Raw genomic sequence first — 19,128 nt, 5'->3', positions numbered from 1 at the left:
TGAGAGGTCGATTGTTTTAATTCTACAATCTTTTACACTGAAACGATCATTGTTGAAAACAAAGAAATAATCTATTCTTGAACAGACACTGTGCGAATGCGAATAGTGTGTATAGTCTCTGCTTTTAGGGTGTAATTCTCTCCAAACATCAATAATACCTAGATCTTTCAACAATGAATTTACTCTTTTGATTTGTGCATTTTCTTGATTGGAAGAACTAGATACATCCAATTTAGGATTTAGTCTGATATTAAGATGTCCTCCACAGATTACCACTCCCTGTGAGTTTACCATTAAGTCTGTAAAGAGTCCAGTCACTTCCAGGTGGAATATAAGCATTTATAAGCGTTTTTTCAAATCCCTCTGTTTTTCCAGTAATTTTGACAAACCTTCCTTCCTCATCTTGTAATTCTGATATATGTTCATCGTTAAAGAGAGTTTGAAATCAGTATTGCTGCCCGTCTCTGAGACCCTGCTTTGTAAGACGAGGAGAATACAAACTTAAAGCCCTGCCTTTTTAGTTTAGCGTGCTCAGACTGATTCAAGTGAGTTCAATCAATCAATCAATCAATCAATCAATCAAGATTTATTTATAGAGCACTTTACAACACTCAAAGGTGACCAAAGTGCTTTCCAGTTAAAATCAAACAATAAAATTAGAATAAAAGCAAATTAAAAGAAAGGAACAATAGAACACATGTCAACAAATAAAATCAAAATAAAATAAGATAAAATAAAATGTCCCCGCATTACTGAGTATTAAAAGCCAGTCTGAAAAGATGTGTTTTGAGTCGGGCTTTGAAAAAGCCAAAGTCAGTGATGGTGCGCATGTCAGGAGGCAGTTAGTTCCAAAGTCTTGGTCCAGCGACTGAAAAGGCTCGATCACCCCAGTGTTTGTACCTGGTCCTAGGGACTTCCAGAAACAGCTGTTTAGAGGACCTTAATGCCCTGTCAGGGTTTCGGACAGAAAGAAGTTCCGTTAAATAAATAGGCGCAAGGCCGTTGAGGGCTTTAAAAACGAAAAGCAAAATTTTAAAATCTATCCTAACAGAAACTGGAAGCCAGTGGAGGGAAAAGAGGACCGGGGTGATGTGCTGAAGCCTTGAAGTGTTCGTCAGGAAACGGGCTGCAGCATTTTGCACCAACTGGAGGCGGCTCAGGGCTGACTGGGAAACACCAACATAAAGAGCGTTGCAATAGTCTATTCGTGAGCTGATAAAAGCATGAATAGTCCTTTCAAGGTCGGTGCGATTTAAAAAAGGCTTTACTTTAGATAAAAGACGTAATTGATAAAAACTCGCTCTGACCACGTTGTCGATCTGTTTGACGAATGTAAAACTGCTGTCAAAAGTAACCCCAAGGTTCTTTACAGACGGTTTTAGCTTTGAACACACAGAGTCCGAAGCCACAAGAACATTGTCACCAAATAAAATGAACTCAGTCTTGTCCTCATTTAGATGGAGGAAATTTTTTCCCAGCCATGACTTGATGTCATTGATGCAGTTTGTGAGGGACTGAAGAGCACCACTTTTGTTTGGGAACAGAGTTTCTTGAAGGAAGGCTATCTGTGCCTTTTCTCTTTTTAGTTTTGTCAAAATTTTACTCCTCTTTATAGGGTTCAAAACTCCATTTACATTGAACGAAACTATTTCAACCGGCTCTCCTTGCATATATATATACCTTTAGTGTGAGTTTCTTGTAAGCGCTCCCTTATTAACAACATAGAACAGAAACAAAAAAGAAGACCCAGCCTCATGAACCCTGAACAGGTCTCAACCATTACTTCCTTCCCACCCTGAGGTCCATTTACTGACCAGTTGCTGGTTTGAGGTATAGCCTCTACGCCTCCAATGTGCTCGAGGGCTGTCCACTATGACGTCAGCCATGTAGTCAGTTCAGTGTCCTCTTATTGTCCCTTACCTCCGACCAAAATTTGAATTGTTCTTTGTCCATAAAATGGCCTCCTTTATTTCTTATTTGTATTTATACAGAGTCAAAAGTTACCCCATTTCCTCCGCTGTTGTGCACCTGAAAACTAGCAGTTTTTGCTTGAAGTTCTTCGTCTTCCCAGTTGTGTTGGTCCGCACCTGCTGCCAGGTTCCTCGCTGAATCCTTTCCAAAAGTCGCTGGCTGCTAGATCACTTTCACCGACTCGCCATGTCCGCTGTCGCCTCCTCCGCTGTGCCGTAAGTTACCTGCCCTTCTTCAGACTGAACTCTCAGGATAAAGAGTCTGAAAACGTATCTGATTTTCTTTGAGGACTCGTCGCGCCTCGGCATATGCTTTACGTTTGTGCAGAATGGCAGGAGCGTAATCATGATCCAAGCTTATCTTGTTGCCATCCACAGTAAAGCCTTTCTTGCGCCATGCCAGACGGATAACTTCTTCTTTCACTACAAAGCTCTGAAATGTAACAACAATAGATCTGGGTGTGGCTCCAGGTGGGGGCTGTGAGGCGAGGGCCAGGTGAGCCCTCTGTATCTGCAGATCCATAGTAGGGTTAGGGTTAGGGTTAGGGTTAGGCAGGGGATGGACAGGTTTTCTCTGAGCAGTTTCTCTATGAATGAAATCATTGTCTTTGGGCTCTGTTCTTTTTGCTCAGGAATTCCGTAAATCCTGATGTTCTCTCTCCTGGATCTGCATTCTAGATCCCTTAATTTCTCCTGAAGTTGTTCTTGTATTCTTCGCATTTCCACAACGACTTCTTCAATGTCTTGTAACTTTTCCTCGTTTCCTTCGATTCTTTTTTTTGGCTTCATTCAGTCTGGAATTTGTCTTTGCAAACTCCGTCTTTATTTCTTGCCTGTATTCACGAAGTTCTTTGAGTATCATGTTGTTCGTCACCTCCGTTTCAGGCTCACCTGCCTCGTCTCCTCCCAGGTTAGCAGCGATGGAGCTAGCATTAGCATTAACTTCTTCGTTCAGCCGCAGATCCGTTGCTGAATTCGCTGGTTTACTTTTCTTAGGAGCCATCTTCTCCCCTTTCTGAGAAATATATAACAGTAGTATTTATCGGTATTACTTGGCTTTTTTGTGGGGCAATTTCTTGTTTTTGGTCGGGGAGCCACGCGCTAAGCTGCCATCCCTTGGTGACCTGGAAGTCCTTCCTAATCTAATTTTTTGCATTTCTTTATCTTGTTTTTGACATTTTTTTAAAATCAAATTTTTGGCGTTTTTTATCAAATTTTGGGCATTTTTGATCTAATTATTGGCATGTTTATCTAATTTTTTACATTTTCAATCTCATTTTTGGCATTTTTATTTCATTTTTTAAAAAATGTAATCAAATTTTTGACATCTTTTATCTCATTTTAATCTCATTTTAGGCATTGTTTCATTTTTAGCATTTTTGATCTTATTTTTGGCAGTTTTAATCTTGGTTCGTCATTTTTAGCTCATTTTTGACATTTTTTTCTCATTTTTGACATTTTTTTAAAATCTTGTTTTTGGCCTTTTCTATGTCTTGTTTTTTGTTTGTGTCATTGTGTGTCTCATTTCTGACATTTTGTGTCCCATTTTTGGCATTTTATCTCATTTTTGACATTTTTGAGCTTTAATACAAATAGCCAGGTAAATCCTCGCTCAGGTGAGCTTTTGTAGAGTTTAATGTTGTCCAGACTCTGATGGCTGCATGTTCCCCACAGTGAAGGACAAAGAGGACAAGGAGGTCGACTCTGAGGCTCGGCCGATGAAAGACGAGACGTTTGGAGAGTACAGGTGAGTCCCACCTGGTTTTACTGTTTCCAGAGAATCCTGGAAATATGAAGATATTAAAGAAATGTTTTTAGGTTTCTGACTTTCCTCCATTTAGGACAAAGTTTAAGTCATTCTGAACTTTCTTCTGTGATTTTGACGATGTTTTAAGTCTTTTTGAACAGTCATTTTAGGTCATTTTGAGTTGTTTTTATGGACACACACGTCTGCAGATTAACATTTATGGACAAAGTAATTTTATTATTTTGTGTTTTTGGACAATTTTTGATTAATTCTGGGCAAATTTCATGCCATATTGGCCAAATGTTATGTATTTTGGACTGTTTTTTGGTAATGTTAATGTAATTTTTAGTCATTTTAGATGGGTTTTGAGTCATTTCAAACAAATTTAGAGTTAGTTTGAACATTTTTTGCCATTTGAGACCATTATTTGACTATTTAAAAAAATGTCTGCAAACTTTAATGTATAAATGTAAAGTAATTTTGAAAATTTTCTTTGCATCATTTTGGACATTTTTCTGACTCATTTTGGACATTTTTTTAAAAAAAAAATCATTTTGGCCCATTTTTTATTTCTTTTTATGGATATAAAGGTTTACAAACTTGAATTTGAGTCATTTTGGACATTTATTTTCTTGCAGTAACAGTTTCAGCTGCTTGTTTGTTGGTTCTCGCAGTCTTTTATCTCACTTTTCTTTCTTCCTTTAACGCCTGCAGATCTCTAGAGAGGTGAGGACCTGAACCTGATGCATGTTTCTGGGTTGTGACGACGTTTCATCACATTTCATTAAACTAGGAGGTTAACTGTGTGACTGTCAGCTGGTGGAGGTTTTTTTGAGGGGGTTGTGTTTTGTTTTTACAGTTCTTGTGAAAAATATGTAGAATGTAAAGGGACTCCTGGATTTGTTCAGTTTTCATGCACAGTCATGAACCAAAGTTTTCATCCATTTATAAAGACCATGTTTATCATTTAGTCTTTAGTTGCCATCTGCTGGGTCAAAAATATATAAACAGTAAATCTATTTGGTTAAACTTCACCTCAGTTTGGTTCTTCTGGTTTATGTTAGACTCCTCTGGACACTATAGCTACTGTCAAGCATGAAGGTGGCAGTATCATTTTACTATCAGTTCAACTGACTCAAGTCTGAGTCAGAAACACAAGTTTAGTCCAGTTCAACTAAACTTCAGACTTGTTTCTTCATCAGTCCTCAGGTTCTTGATGGGTCTAAGTCAGGACTTTGGGGAGACCAGTCTAGAACCTTCATTCTAGCCTGATGGAACCATTTCTTTACCACGTCTGATGTGTGTTTGGGCTCATTGTCTGGTTGAAACATCCAACTGTGTCCAAGATCAACCTTCTGCTGATGGTTTTAGGTTTTCCTGAAGAATGTGGAGGTGATCCTCCTTCTTCATTATTTCATTTACTTTGTGTAAAGCTCCAGATCCACAGAGCATGATACTGCCACCTCCATGCTTGATGGTAAGTTTGGTGTTCTTGGGGTTATTGGTGGATCTAATGGGTTCTATTTAAACTGGATCAGAGGAGTCAGCAGCTGTAGTCAAACGTGGCCATTCATCAAGCCATGAACTAAGACAATAGAAACTAATTCAAGTTGCTGTGTGTATATTTTTGACCAAAGGGACTGTTTTACATCATGACGCTGAAACTATAAATCCCAATCTTAGTCATTTTGGACCCTTTATATTTAATCCTGGGCAAGTTTCAAGTCATTTCAGATACGTTTTTAGTAAATTTGAACATTTTTGTTATTTTGAATAAAGTCTTTTGTGATTCTGGACAAACGTACTAATTCTGGACAAGTTTTGAGTCATTTTGCACCAAAAAATTAAGTCATTTTAGATATTAAGTATTTTTTGACTTTTTTTTGTCTAAAAGGGTGATTTCAATGTTAGCATGAACTATAGAAACACATTAAACCATCCATGTTCTTTGTTTTGCTTCCACCAATTCGACTGGTTCACATCTTGACGCTGAAACTATACATCCCGCTTCCATTTTTTGACTCTTTTACGTGAGACTTTCTGACGGTTTTTCTTGTTTCCCTGCAGCGACGGCGACGAGAAGCGCTCCGACAGTCAGCCGTCTCTCTGCAACGAGAGCAAGCTGGGCAGCGACGACTCCCTGGCCGAGTACGGCGACAGCGTGGACATCCAGTTCAACGAGGACGGCTCCTTCATCGGCCAGTACAGCGGCCGTGGGCCCGTTCCCCATGGCAACGAGAGCTCCGGCCCCGCCTCCCCCGTCAACGCCGCCCCGCCTCCCCCCATCGCCCCGTCCATGTCGAGCATCCTCAACCGGCCCAGCTAGACGCCGACACACAACGACTACACAACACCACACACACATCCACGTAGAACGGGAAGGACAGACCACCTGATCACTGCCGGTCTCAGTACATTCCAGCCGTTTACAGGACGTCTCGCCTTTCTACACTGAAAACACACACAGATACAAACTCATGAGATCAGATGGTCCTCCTGTTGGACGGACGGCTGCACCAGCTCACCACAAACTCCAACCACAACTTACTGCAGGTTGCACCAAAACAACACTAGTTACTGAATGTTTCTAACAAACCTACAATCTGCAAACTTATACAGGAATAAAGCAACACTTTAAAGGAGGAAAATATCAACTACAACTCAGAAATCTTCATTTTTCTTAATTATTCGAGGCTGATTTTAAATTATTACCACTGGCTTAAACTGAAAAAACAAACTAGGTCTGAGGTTGGGAGTAAAAACAACAGTTTGAAGCACCGAAAAGACGGAAAATATTATTGAAGCCCAAAGTTTTTATTGTTTAAGGCTGATTATTAATCATCGTCACTGACTTAAAATGAAAAAACAATTGATTAAAATAACCTAAAGCGCGAATTGTTTGAGGAAAAACACTAAAATTATTCTTTATGAATATCATTTGAACACACAATGTTGTTCAGTAACTGTATTTTTAATTAACTGCATTCACATATATGATTTAAAGGTTGTTTAATCACATTAAATCAGCCTCTGCTAACCTGCTAAACTAGGCTAATTAGCTTTTAGCAACCATAGCTTAGTGTTATACAAAAATAAAACAACAATTTAAAGCACTTAAATGATGGAAGATGTCATTTAAAAATCAGAAATCTTAATTTTTTGCCCTTTGGAGCTAATAGTAGATTATCATCACTGACTTAAATGAAAGAAAACTAAAAATTGCTTTAAATAACCTAAAACTATTTCAGGAAAAACACAGCAACTCCAAACAATTAGAAATATGTTCCTGCTCATTTGGACAAATATCCGTATTTATTTACTTCACCTTTCATTAAAAGTATTTAAATATAACATTTAAAGGCAGTTTGATCAAATAAAATCTGGTAAATTTCACTCAGAATTGGCGGCCGCTAAGCTAAGCTAGGCTAGTTAGCTGTTAGCATCAATCACTTACCTTCTTTCTACGAATCGATTCGGCTGCTGCTTTATTCGTAATACAGGAAGTTAAAGTTGTTTTTAAAGTGCGATAAACAAGAATGTAGACAGATGAAACACACCTAGCTTCATTACTGCAGGTTTATTTGACTGGTTTAGAGCTACAGAAAATTAGTTTTTCTTTTATTTTTTGGAATATTTGTCATATTTTTAAAAATTGTGCAAATTCTGGAGTTTATGGGGTTAAATAAAGCTCATTGTGGGTTTCAGAAAAGGTTGGAAAAATGTTGTACATGATATAAATCATGATAACAGAATATAAACTGTGTTTTCAATTAAATGCATTTAAATATATGATTTAAAAGTGATTTAATCACATGAAATCTTCTGCTAACAAAACTTTTAGCTAGCCGTAACTAACCAGAGTTTCTTTATCACAAACAATTATCATCTTTATTGTAAAATAATTAAAAAACTTCAAATTTTAACTCAGTTTTGACCTCATTTGCCTTCAGTTTTGGTTTGTTTGCGCGTTCAAGTTTACAGATTCTTGAAAAGCTTCACTAGTGTTCGACTGGTGCGTCCAAATCCATGCAGTTGAAAGTAAAAAGCAGTAAAACTTGGAAGGTTTTCTGATCAGCTGGTGCAGCTTGGCTCAGGAGAGGAAGAAAAAGGGAATCCATCCTTCATCTGTGACGTCATCTCGTACAAGCATTTAGTTCCATTAACTCGTTTCAATGGTTTTTATACAGTTCTTCAGCTCTCCTTGTTTTTTTGGGCTATTTATTTGTGTTTGTGTGCATGTGTCTGGAACGATTCTGCTATTTATTGACGCGTCCGGTGCATGTCGGCCTCGAGGTGTATTTTCTGAATCCTTTCGTCGATGTTTGCTGCGCGACTGCTGGTGGTTTGTTTTGTGCGATTGTTCGAGCTCTTCGTCCCGCAGTGACGGGAGAAATGTTGCCTTAAGAGTTGAGCCTCCTCTTCTTCCTCTTTCTGTCGGTCGGTCATCCGTTTCCTCCTTAAAAACACTCGCTTTCCCATCATGCACCTGTTTGCTCAGCAGGTGAATCTGAAGGATCCGGAAGAGCTTTGAGAGCTGCGACTTAATGAAACATTAATATAGAAAGCGAAGAAAACTGAGAACAAAAACTACATAAACAATTGCTGTTGTTAAACTGACGATATTTTCTTCATTTGCTCATGTTTTATGAGTTACAGTCCAGGTTGTGACGTTACGCTCAAAGCTCAAAACTTTATCCTCCTTCTGAAGCGGAAATAGCTCAACAGTAGCCGTGTTTCCATTTAATTATCCAAAAAATATGAAGCAAAACGTTGAAATGTCACCAAGATATAGGCTTTTTTCCATTAACTGCGTTGGAGTGAACCAATGAAGCAGCCTAGTGTCGCCTGAAGGGGGCGCTGAAATGAGCAGAGTAGAAGAAACTTGTTTATTGCCACTAAAAACACTCAAAGAAGAAGAAAAAGTTGCGAAAAGTTGTTCCCATCTCCCATGAACTGTTTCTAGAAAAAGTCAAAAGCAAGCGTAAAAGCTTTCTTTAACGCAATATGAGGTGAGCTTGATGTAAACTTGGCCACCATCCTGGACAAATTCATCTTCTTGTGTAGCGCTGCTCTGCTCCCAGTGCTCCTGTAACACTTGTTCACTTCCTGGAAGTTCCAGTCTATAATCAAGTCAAAAACCACCTAAATCTCCTAAACTGTATCAAACACCGACCCGTAAACTTGAATTTACTTTTGAAGAAGTCACAGTAGAGTACCCTAGTTGTTACAGCAGAACTCCACGTCTACACAGCGACTCCAGAGGACGAAAACAACCATCGATGTCTTGGTTTTCCTTCTCCGGTCTTGAAGACTGCTCTTTGTTCTGTTGGTGGTAGCTGCAGACCCACATCTGGTCGCCACGATGCTAAATGTTCTTAACAAAGTTGTGCAAAACAGGTCCTAATGTTAATAACACGATGCTATGTTGCCTCCTGAAGCAGGATAGCTACTGCTAGCTAATGTTACAAACTCGTAATAATGAGCCACTACATACACATGAGCTAGTCACAGAACTTTTCCATCGCACCACGTGATAATTCGTCATGGAAACACGGCTACTGAGGCTAGCATTTATTAGCTTTGAACTCGGGGCTTTCTTTATTGAGCAGACCAGGATTCAGTTTGTCCATTCCACTGCTGTACCGGGTTTGGCCACCAGATGTCGCCATTTTTCATGTTTTCACTGCTCCGTTTACAACCACAAACACACCACGAACACACGTGTACACACCGATGCACACACCGATGCACACACACACGAAGCCTGGACTCAACATGGAGGGTCGATCCTCGGTAGCAAAACGAACCCTCTGGAGGAGAGTCGGAGGAAGACGAGGAGCCGACCCAAACCTGATGTTCTCTGAATGTAAATAGAACCTTGAGATTGTCATTTTTTATTATTTCCATTGCTTCTTTTTATATAAGATGATCAAATTGTAATTTTTTTTTTGTTTCTATGATGAGCCGTCTCCTCTTAGGTTTCCCCTCTAGACGTTTAGAACAGACTAGAACCATAGCAGAACCTCCCTCCCTCCACCCACCTCCCTCATAGCGCTTAGCAGATAATAAGAGTTATTGAGAAGTTATGGCATAAATGTCGACGTTTATACGCAGGTTCTCTCCTGCAGGACGTTGTTTCTGAGAGGGTTTGATCTGGTTGCCTTCAGACAGCTGTTCTGCTAGTAGAAAAAACTAAACTGAACTCAATAAATGACGAAAAGAAGAGTGGAACGGTTGTGTTTAAAGTTTTAATGTCGGAGGAGCAGAACGGGACCGAAGAGACGATCGCTTCCTCTGATGTCGGGTTCTTATTGGCAGCAAATCCCATGAACAGACCAAAACCAGACATTTCTGATGTCTCACCATCTGTTGCTTCTATTTTCAGCTTCTGGTTCTCCGGTTCTTGTGATTTTTCTGCAGTGAAACTATATAAAAAGCTGGTATTTACAGCACATTAAACAATTCTAACCTGGTTGTTTTATACTGAAACTGTCAGAATAAACACCTATTTTCAAATCATTTCTGAAACTACAACCACATCAACTTCAGATTTCAGCACAGGAACTACTGAGGAACAGAACAGGCTCAAACTGCGGAACACAAACTGAAATTTGCAAAGTTTACACTCCACTTTTTCAACAAAACACAACCACAAACACAACTTATTTGACTTTTTCTAAGTTAGGGATCATTTTTAAACCATTCTCAACAGGTTTACAGTCATTTCAAGGTAATTTGAAGGTATAAACTTAACATTTCTACGTGTTCCTGTTTACAAAATTGCCAACAACAACCTCTGCGCTTAAAATCTAAAGTTATTCTGAATGTTTAAGGTGCATTAAAGCATTCCTGCTAGTTTTCTTGACAGTTCTCCACTCCCTACTTTCAAATGTTGCAGAAAACCAAAGTATTTCCACGTCATTATTTTGAAGGGGCACCGTTGCAGCATCTTTGGCTTAGCTCCGCCCCCAAATATTGCGGTTTGGTGAAATTAACCAGAGCACTGTTTTTTTTTTTTTTTTTTTTTTTTATGGGATTTAGTGACAAAAGAAATGTAGGATTGGGACCATTTTTAAATCATTCTTGAAAGGTTTACAGTCATTTTGCACACATTTCAAGTCATCTTTGACAATTTTTTGAGTCATTTTGGACAATTTCTATGTCATTTTTACCTTTCTGTGATCATTTGTGACATTTTTTTGTCATTCCGGACACATTTAGTCATTTTTAGACAAGTTTTTTTTTTTTTTTAGTCATTTGTACTTTATTTAAATTATTTGGGTCTCTTTTGTCATTTTGGACAATATTTTTGGTAGTTCTAAACAAATTTGGTCATTTCAGACAAGCTTTTGAGTCATTTTGGACAATTTCAAAGTTATTTTTACTTTTTTTTCTAAAGGGGCACCGTTGCTACATCCTGGGCTTAGCTCCGCCCCCAAAGATTATGATTAAGTTGAAAGAAATAGAAATGAACCAAAGCATTTTTTAAACGCTGTTTTTTGTTATTTTCATGGGATTTTGTGAAAAAAAATAGAAAAATATGCCAAAAATCGGAAAGATGTTAAATGAAAGCAGGAAAATGCTGACACTATTTCTTGTTGCGGGACCATTTTTAAACCACTATCAACAGGTTTACAGTCATTTGGCACGAATTTGAAGTCATTTCTGACAATTTTTTGAGTCTTTTTGGACAATTTCTAAGTCATTTTTACCTTTTTTTAAAATGTCTTTTCTGTCATTCTGGACACATTTTTTCATTTTTAGACCAGTTTCTTAATCATTCATACGTTATTTAAACAATTTTAGGTCTCTTTTGCCATTTTGGACAATGTTTTGGTGATTCCAGACAAGTTTTGGAGTCATTCTGGAGCATTTTTAAATCATTTCGTTCACTTCCGTAGTCATTCCGGATCCGTTTTGTAAAGTCGGATGAAGTTTTGGGTCATTTTTCATGGGATTTAGTGTCAGAAAGGAAAATGAACAGAGAAAGACGCATCTTTATGTTTTGTTAGCGGTAATAATCTCTTCATTAATTCTTTCGTCGTCTCAACCCGTTGCCTTGACGACCGTCTCCAGGCCTTGACACTGCTCCTCGACGCCGATGCTGACTGTTTGTATAGCCGTCTGTCTGTCTGTCTGTCTGTCTGTCTGTCTGTCTGTCTGTCTGTCCGTCGCAGCCTTCTTTTATACATACCAACACGTTGGGGGAAGAAATACTAAATAAAAAAAACACAACATAAAAAAACTGCTAAAAAACACTAAAAAAGACAAAAAACTTTAGGTATAAACAATAACCAAACTGCTAACAACAACAACAGCAGCAGCAGCAGAACTACTGGGACGTCAGCATGTCATCGATGATGTAATCAGCGAGCCAATCAGCAGGAAGTGTTGCAGGACGGAAGTGTGCTGATGTTGTAGCTGCTTGTTTGTTCTGTTCTGTATCCGACAACTAACCAGACTGTCAACTAATAATAAACGTGGACGACGCATATCCTCAACCCTCATGCCTCCTTCCTTCATTCTATTCATTTATTTTATTCTGTGGAGTTAAAAATGATCTGTAGGCCTCAAGAAGTTCAGTTCAGGCTTCAGGGAATGCAATTTACATGTAATATTTCATTCCTGGGCAGGTTTATAAAGTCATTTCACACGTGTAAAGCTGTTTTTCGTTATACTGGACATTTTACCAGTCATTGTGACATTTTTTTGTCATTTTTCAGCACATTTTGAGTCATTTTGGACATTTCTTGTCATATTGGACAATTTTTTTGTCATTTGGGACATTTTTTTTGTTATTTTTTAAATACATTTTGAGTCATTTTGGTCAAATTTGGACTAATTTTAGACAAATTATTTCGTACGAGATTTTTTTGGGCATTTTTGTTGGTAAATATGGACTTTTTTGAGTCGTTTTTAGAGAATATCACATCATTTTGTGCATTTTAAAAAAATCACTAGACATGTTTTGTCATTTTTAAAAAATAATTTCAAGGCCTTTATTGTCATTTAGGACAATTTTTAGTTATTTTAGACATTTAATGTAAACTGAAGTCATTTTCTCAGTTTCTCTTTTGCCATTTTTAAAAATATTTTTGAAGCCTTTTTTCTCATTTAGGACAATTTAAAAAAATTTGTAGACATTTATTGTAAATTGAAATAATTTTCAGCAATTCTTTTATTATCACTTTGGATAAATTCTGATTAATTTTAGACAAATCATTTTGTGTGAAATTTTTGTTGACAAATAAATTTGGACTTTTTTGAGTCATTTTTAGAGAATATGAAGTAATTTTATGCATTTTTGAATCAACTGGACATGTTTTGTAATTTTGGACAGTTGGACAGAGTTATTTTGAAAAAATTTTTGTCATTTTTGAAAATTTTTTTTGCCTTTCTTTCATTTAAGACAATTTTCAATTTTTTATAGACATTTAATGTCAGCTGAAGTCATTTTTGACATTTCTTTGTTGTCATTTTGGAAAATTTTTGTCATTTTAATCAATATTTCTGTGCCTTTTTTTCAGTTATTTTAGACACTTATTGCAAATTGAAGTCATTTTCATTCTCTTTTGGCCTTTTAGACAAATTCTGATTAATTTTAGATGTATGAGATTTTTTGACATTTTTGGCTTTTTTTCTTGGTAAATTTGAACTTTTCTGAGTCATTTTTAGAGAATATCAAGACACTTGATGCATTATTTTAATCACTGGACAAGTTTTGTAACTTTGGACAGTTTTCTGAGTCTTTCTGAACTATGCTTGTTATTTTTGAAAATAATTTCAAGGCCTTTTTTTATCATTTTGGACAATTTTCAGTTATTTTAGACATTTAATGTAAATTGAAGTCATTTTTGACATTTCTTTTTGTCATTTTGGACAATATTTTTTACTTTTGATATTTTTCTAATCATTCCAGACAACTTTTGTCATTTTGGGCATACTTTAACTTTAATTTGACATATTTAGACAGTTTTTTTTTTTTACTTTTTGTGACACTTTCAATGAGTTTTAAGTCATTCTGGACACATTTAGTCAAAGTTAGTGTGACCTATAGACACAATAAACACATTAAGCGCTCCATATCTTAACAAAGTCTTTCCTCTTTTCTTTGCTGTGATACAGAGCTGCTTTTTTGTGCATATAAAGGTCTGTAAACTTGAATTTCAAGTCATTTTGAACAAATTTTAATTCATTTGTTGTAGAAAAAGACAAAGGAAACAAGGCAGAGCATTGTGAGCTAGCTGCTAGCCCTGTTTCCAGCCTTATGCTAAGCTAAGGCTACAGATTAAAGCTATTTCCAACCACAGACTGTATAATAAAGATTTATTATTCAGTCTGTGCTTCCAACACTCACCAACTAGTCTGTAGAGCTGCTGAACGGTGCCTCCTGTGGCCACAAGGGGGTGTTACAAAAACATGTCCATGTGTGTAAACTTAATTCATTTAGGGATTTAAGTGCATTTGAGAGGAGGAATTATTCTTCTTCCTGCTCTCATGTCAATGAAACCTAATGACAGGTGTGAGGTATCAGGTGAGGCTTTGATGAGGTGGAATGCAGTAGAGCAGGAAGTATTCCAGGTATCAGTGTGTCCCTGTGGTCAATTACACTTAATGAAGGCATTTAGTGAAGAATAGTTCTGCCACACCAGGAAACGAAAAGGAGACACAGTTTGTCTGGTTGTGATTTGACATTTTGGACCATTTTTAAATTTATTCTGTAAAAGTTTGTCATTTTGGACGAATTTCAAATCAATTTGGACATTTTTTGGACAAATTTTGAGTTGCTCTGAACAGGTTTCGAGTCATTTCAAAGAAACATTAACCCATTATGACACACAGTGCTGTCCTGACATCCTTCCCCAGGTAGTTTCACCTCTGTTCACTCCCTGATTCATGTGAGTCTGGAAGGGTTGGCTTCATTTCATGTTAGATAAACATCTGGAACTCCTCACAAAGCAGTTTTATCACCATTAACCCCTCAGTTCATGAGCTTCACAGAGTTAGAAATACTGGATCTTTTTATATATATCTATATACATCATCAGCTACAGGAAGAAGATGGAGGAGGAATAATGTCAGCGGGATCTGGAGAGGCCTGAAAACCATCTCTGGCCACAAAGAGCCCAGGACTGAACTGAAGAGGGACCAGGACTGAGTGAAAGACCTGAACGGCTTCTTTAACAGGTGTGAACATCCAGCCACACCTCCCCCGGTCCGGTTCTACAGCCGCCCCTCCCCCGGTCCAGTTCATCCCTCTCCCAGTCCGGTTCTACAGCCGCCCCTCCCCCGGTCCAGTCCTGCAGCTGCCCCTCCCCCGGTCCAGTCCTGCAGCCGCCCCTCCCCCGGTCCAGTCCTGCAGCCGCCCCTCCCCTGGTCCAGTTCATCCCTCCCCCGGTCCGGTTCTACAGCCGCCCCTCCCCCGGTCCAGTTCATCCCTCCCCCGGTCCGGTTCTACAGTCGCCCCTCCCCCGGTCCAGTTCATCCCTCCCCCGGTCCAGTCCTGCAGTCGCCCCTCCCCCGGTCCAGTCCTGCAGTCGGCCCTCCCCCGGTCCAGTTCATCCCTCCCCCGGTCCAGTCCTGCAGTCGCCCTCCCCCGGTCCAGTCCTGCAGCTGCCCCTCCCCCGGTCCAGCCCTGCAGTCGCCCCTCCCCCGGTCCAGTCCTGCAGTCGCCCCTCCCCCGGTCCAGTCCTGCAGTCGCCCTCCCCCGGTCCAGTCCTGCAGTCGCCCCTCCCCCGGTCCAGTTCATCCCTCCCCCGGTCCACTCCTACAGCTGCCCCTCCCCCGGTCCAGTTCATCCCTCCCCCGGTCCAGTCCTGCAGCCGCCCCTCCCCCGGTCCAGTTCATCCCTCCCCCGGTCCAGTCCTGCAGCCGCCCCTCCCCCGGTCCAGTTCATCCCTCCCCCGGTCCAGTCCTACAGCTGCCCCTCCCCCGGTCCAGTTCATCCCTCCCCCGGTCCAGTCCTGCAGCCGCCCCTCCCCCGGTCCAGTCCTTCAGCCGCCCCTCCCCGGTCCAGTCCTGCAGCCGCCCCTCCCCCGGTCCAGTCCTGCAGTCGCCCTCCCCCGGTCCAGTCCTACAGCCGCCCCTCCCCCGGTCCAGTCCTGCAGCTGCCCCTCCCCCGGTCCAGTCCTGCAGTCGCCCTCCCCCGGTCCAGTCCTGCAGTCGCCCCTCCCCCGGTCCAGTTCATCCCTCCCCCGGTCCAGTCCTGCAGTCGCCCCTCCCCCGGTCCAGTCCTGCAGTCGCCCCTCCCCCGGTCCAGTTCATCCCTTCCCCGGTCCAGTCCTGCAGTCGCCCCTCCCCCGGTCCAGTCTTGCAGTCGCCCTCCCCCGGTCCAGTCTTGCAGTCGCCCTCCCCCGGTCCAGTCCTACAGCTGCCCCTCCCCCGGTCCAGTTCATCCCTCCCCCGGTCCAGTCCTGCAGCTGCCCCTCCCCCGGTCCAGTCCTGCAGCCGCCCCTCCCCCGGTCCAGTCCTGCAGTCGCCCTCCCCCGGTCCAGTCCTGCATTCGCCCTCCCCCGGTCCAGTCCTACAGCTGCCCCTCCCCCGGTCCAGTCCTGCAGCCGCCCCTCCCCCGGTCCAGTCCTGCAGTCGCCCCTCCCCCGGTCCAGTTCATCCCTCCCCCGGTCCAGTCCTGCAGTCGCCCCTCCCCCGGTCCAGTCCTACAGCTGCCCCTCCCCCCGTCCAGTTCATCCCTCCCCCGGTCCAGCCCTGCAGTCGCCCCTCCCCCGGTCCAGTCCTGCAGCTGCCCCTCCCCCCGTCCAGTTCATCCCTCCCCCGGTCCAGTCCTGCAGCCGCCCCTCCCCCGGTCCAGTCCTGCAGCCGCCCCTCCCCCGGTCGAGTCCTGCAGTCGCCCCTCCCCCGGTCCAGTCCTACAGCTGCCCCTCCCCCGGTCCAGTCCTGCAGTCGCCCCTCCCCCGGTCCAGTCCTGCAGCTGCCCCTCCCCCCGTCCAGTTCATCCCTCCCCCGGTCCAGTCCTGCAGCCGCCCCTCCCCCGGTCGAGTCCTGCAGCCGCCCCTCCCCCGGTCGAGTCCTGCAGTCGCCCCTCCCCCGGTCCAGTCCTACAGCTGCCCCTCCCCCGGTCCAGTCCTGCAGTCGCCCCTCCCCCGGTCCAGTCCTACAGCTGCCCCTCCCCCGGTCCAGTCCTGCAGTCGCCCCTCCCCCGGTCCAGCTCACCCTGCTGACTGCACCACCCCCGCTACATCCCCCTCCTGACCTCCTACCATCACTCCTGTCCTCCCCCACAGGGCCTTCCTGCCCCAATTTGTCCCTATGAACATCCCAGGTGCAGGAAACTTCTGAGGACCTTCTGTGATTCTGAGGAGCATCATCCATCCTGTATGGAGGTCTGCTGGAGCAGGACGGGAAGAGACTGAATAAAGTGGTTCAGAAAGCCAGCTGTGTCCTGGGCTGAACCCTGGATCCTGTGGAGGAGGTGGGAGACAGGAGGATGATGACAGAGATGTTGTCCATCATGGAGGACACCTCCACCCCCTGCAGGAACCAGAACCATCACTGGAGGTCCTTCAGAGACAGACTGGTTCTAAAGGAGAGATACAGCAGGTCCTTCCTTCCTGCTGCAGTCAGAGAGTAAGATCTTAGATCAAGCTCCCAGTAGTTCACTTCAACCATCTATCTATCTATCTGTCTATCTATCTATCTGTCTATCTATCTATCTATCTGTCTATCTATCTATCTATCTATCTATCTATCTATCTATCTATCTATCTATCTATCTATCTATCTAATCTATCTATCTATCTATCTATCTATCTATCTCTATCTGTCTATCTATCTCTACCTGTCTATCTATCTGTCTGTCTGTCTATCTATCTATCTATTGTTTTGTGTAAGTCTTTTTAATTGATGTTAACTAAACACCTGGAAATCCTCTCCAGTCAGTTTTACTCCTATTTACACTTTGATTTGTGGAACTCTGGTCCTTCATAAGTTAGAATCATGATAAATAACTCCTGGGACTCCTCACCAGGCAGTTTCACCTCCATTCACCCCTTCATTTCTGAGTATCTGCTCATTAACAAGCAATAATTCATGTTAAATAAATACTCAGGACTCCTCGCCAGGCAGTTTTTACTCCCATTCACCCCTTTATTTAGGATTCTCAGGTCATTAATAAACAGCTAGAAGTCCTCCTGAGGGGGTTTCACCACCATCCACACCAGGATTTGTGACAGTCTTGAGTTGTCAACAAGCTTTAATTCATGTTAAATGAACTCTTGGAACTCCTCACCAGGCGGTTGGAACTGAGGAAGCTGAAGATAAAAGAAGCTCAGACTAATAAACCTGTAAACCTGCAGAAGGACGGCGTTCTTGTTAGAAATGCAAACGTGAAACCAAGACGTCAGTTTAATTTTAATCTCTGCTAACAGGAAAAACCCGTTTTCCTCCTGGATCTAAGAATAGCAGCGATCCAGAGGAGATGTTGGATGACAGCGATGCTCAGAGGATTGTTTTATGGTGGTTTCTCAGAGCACACACTAATCTAGCCGCTATAAACAAGCAGTAAAAGTGGAACGGCTTTATGGGCAGCATGACTCTGCTAAGAAATAAACCAGGGGTGTCCAACATGTGGCCCGCGGGCCAAAAGCAGCCCTCTAGAAGGTCCAATCCGGCCCTCAAAGAGTAAAAATTCCAGAGAAGACATTAACTGCAGATTCTAGTAAAACTATAAATTTAATATCATTTCTAGACCATGAAAAGTTGTTTGGATCATAAAGTAAAATACTAGATTGTTCTTTTGTCATTTTGTGTGTCATTTTTGTATTATTTTGTTGTTTTTTTGTCATTTTTTTTGTCGCAATGTAACGTTTTTGTCAAATTTTTTGTATCTTTTTTATTTAGTGTCATGTCATTTGTCTCATTTTTTGTTGTTTTGTGTCTCATTCTTGTAATATTTTGTCTTGTTTTTGTGTGTTTTTGTTTTTTTGTCTGACTTTTTTCATTTGTCTCATGTTTTTGTTGTTTTGTGTCTCATTTTAGTAATATTTTGTCTCGTTTTTGTTGTTTTTTTGTCGTATTTTGCATCGTTTTGTTGTTTCATTTTTGTCGCTTTCAAACTTTTTTCTACTTTTTTGTCTTTTTTGTGTTTTGTTTTGTGTCTCATTTTTGTAATTTTTTTCTTTTTTTGTTGTTGTTTTGTCTTTTTTGTCTGACTTTTGTCATTTGTCTCATGTTTTTGTCATTGTTTCTCGTTTTTGACATTTTTTTTCTTGTTTTTGTCGCTTTGTGTCTCATTTTTGTAGTTTTCTTTTTTTGGCTTTTGTTGTTTTGACCAGAAAATAAAATACTACATTATTCACTTCCGGATGACTAAATGTTGTGTTCCTTTGTCGACACTCTGTGATGTGAAAGTTGTAATGTGGAAATGATAAACTGAGGCTGAATGTTGTCGAAACT

General features: G+C 41.3%; 2 protein-coding genes across 4 annotated transcripts in view; both read left to right on the top strand.

Moving 5' to 3' along the window:
- LOC111571153 (neural cell adhesion molecule L1.1-like) overlaps positions 1 to 12,218 on the top strand; it is a 47,339-nt gene extending 35,121 nt beyond the window's left edge. For 2 of the 3 annotated variants that reach the window (XM_055012828.1, XM_055012830.1), the window contains exons 25-27: positions 3,645 to 3,717; positions 4,432 to 4,443; positions 5,785 to 12,218. In XM_055012828.1, coding sequence (XP_054868803.1) covers positions 3,645 to 3,717; positions 4,432 to 4,443; positions 5,785 to 6,043 — 344 coding nt within the window. In that variant the 3' untranslated portion in view covers positions 6,044 to 12,218. The remainder of the gene's footprint in view (positions 1 to 3,644; positions 3,718 to 4,431; positions 4,444 to 5,784) is intronic. The other variant, XM_055012829.1, reaches the window with a different exon arrangement.
- LOC129349438 (uncharacterized) lies at positions 8,722 to 16,987 on the top strand. The gene is made up of 2 exons (XM_055012634.1): positions 8,722 to 8,726; positions 14,905 to 16,987. Exons 1-2 carry the CDS (start codon positions 8,722 to 8,724, stop codon positions 16,985 to 16,987), a joined length of 2,088 nt encoding a protein of 695 aa, XP_054868609.1.
- The last annotated feature ends 2,141 nt before the right edge of the window (positions 16,988 to 19,128 follow it).

This window comes from Amphiprion ocellaris, chromosome 8 (genome assembly GCF_022539595.1).
Source record: "Amphiprion ocellaris isolate individual 3 ecotype Okinawa chromosome 8, ASM2253959v1, whole genome shotgun sequence".
Classification (NCBI taxonomy): Eukaryota; Metazoa; Chordata; class Actinopteri; family Pomacentridae; genus Amphiprion; species Amphiprion ocellaris.
Note: the sequence above shows the minus strand (reverse complement) of the source record. Positions and strands in the feature narration are given on the sequence as shown.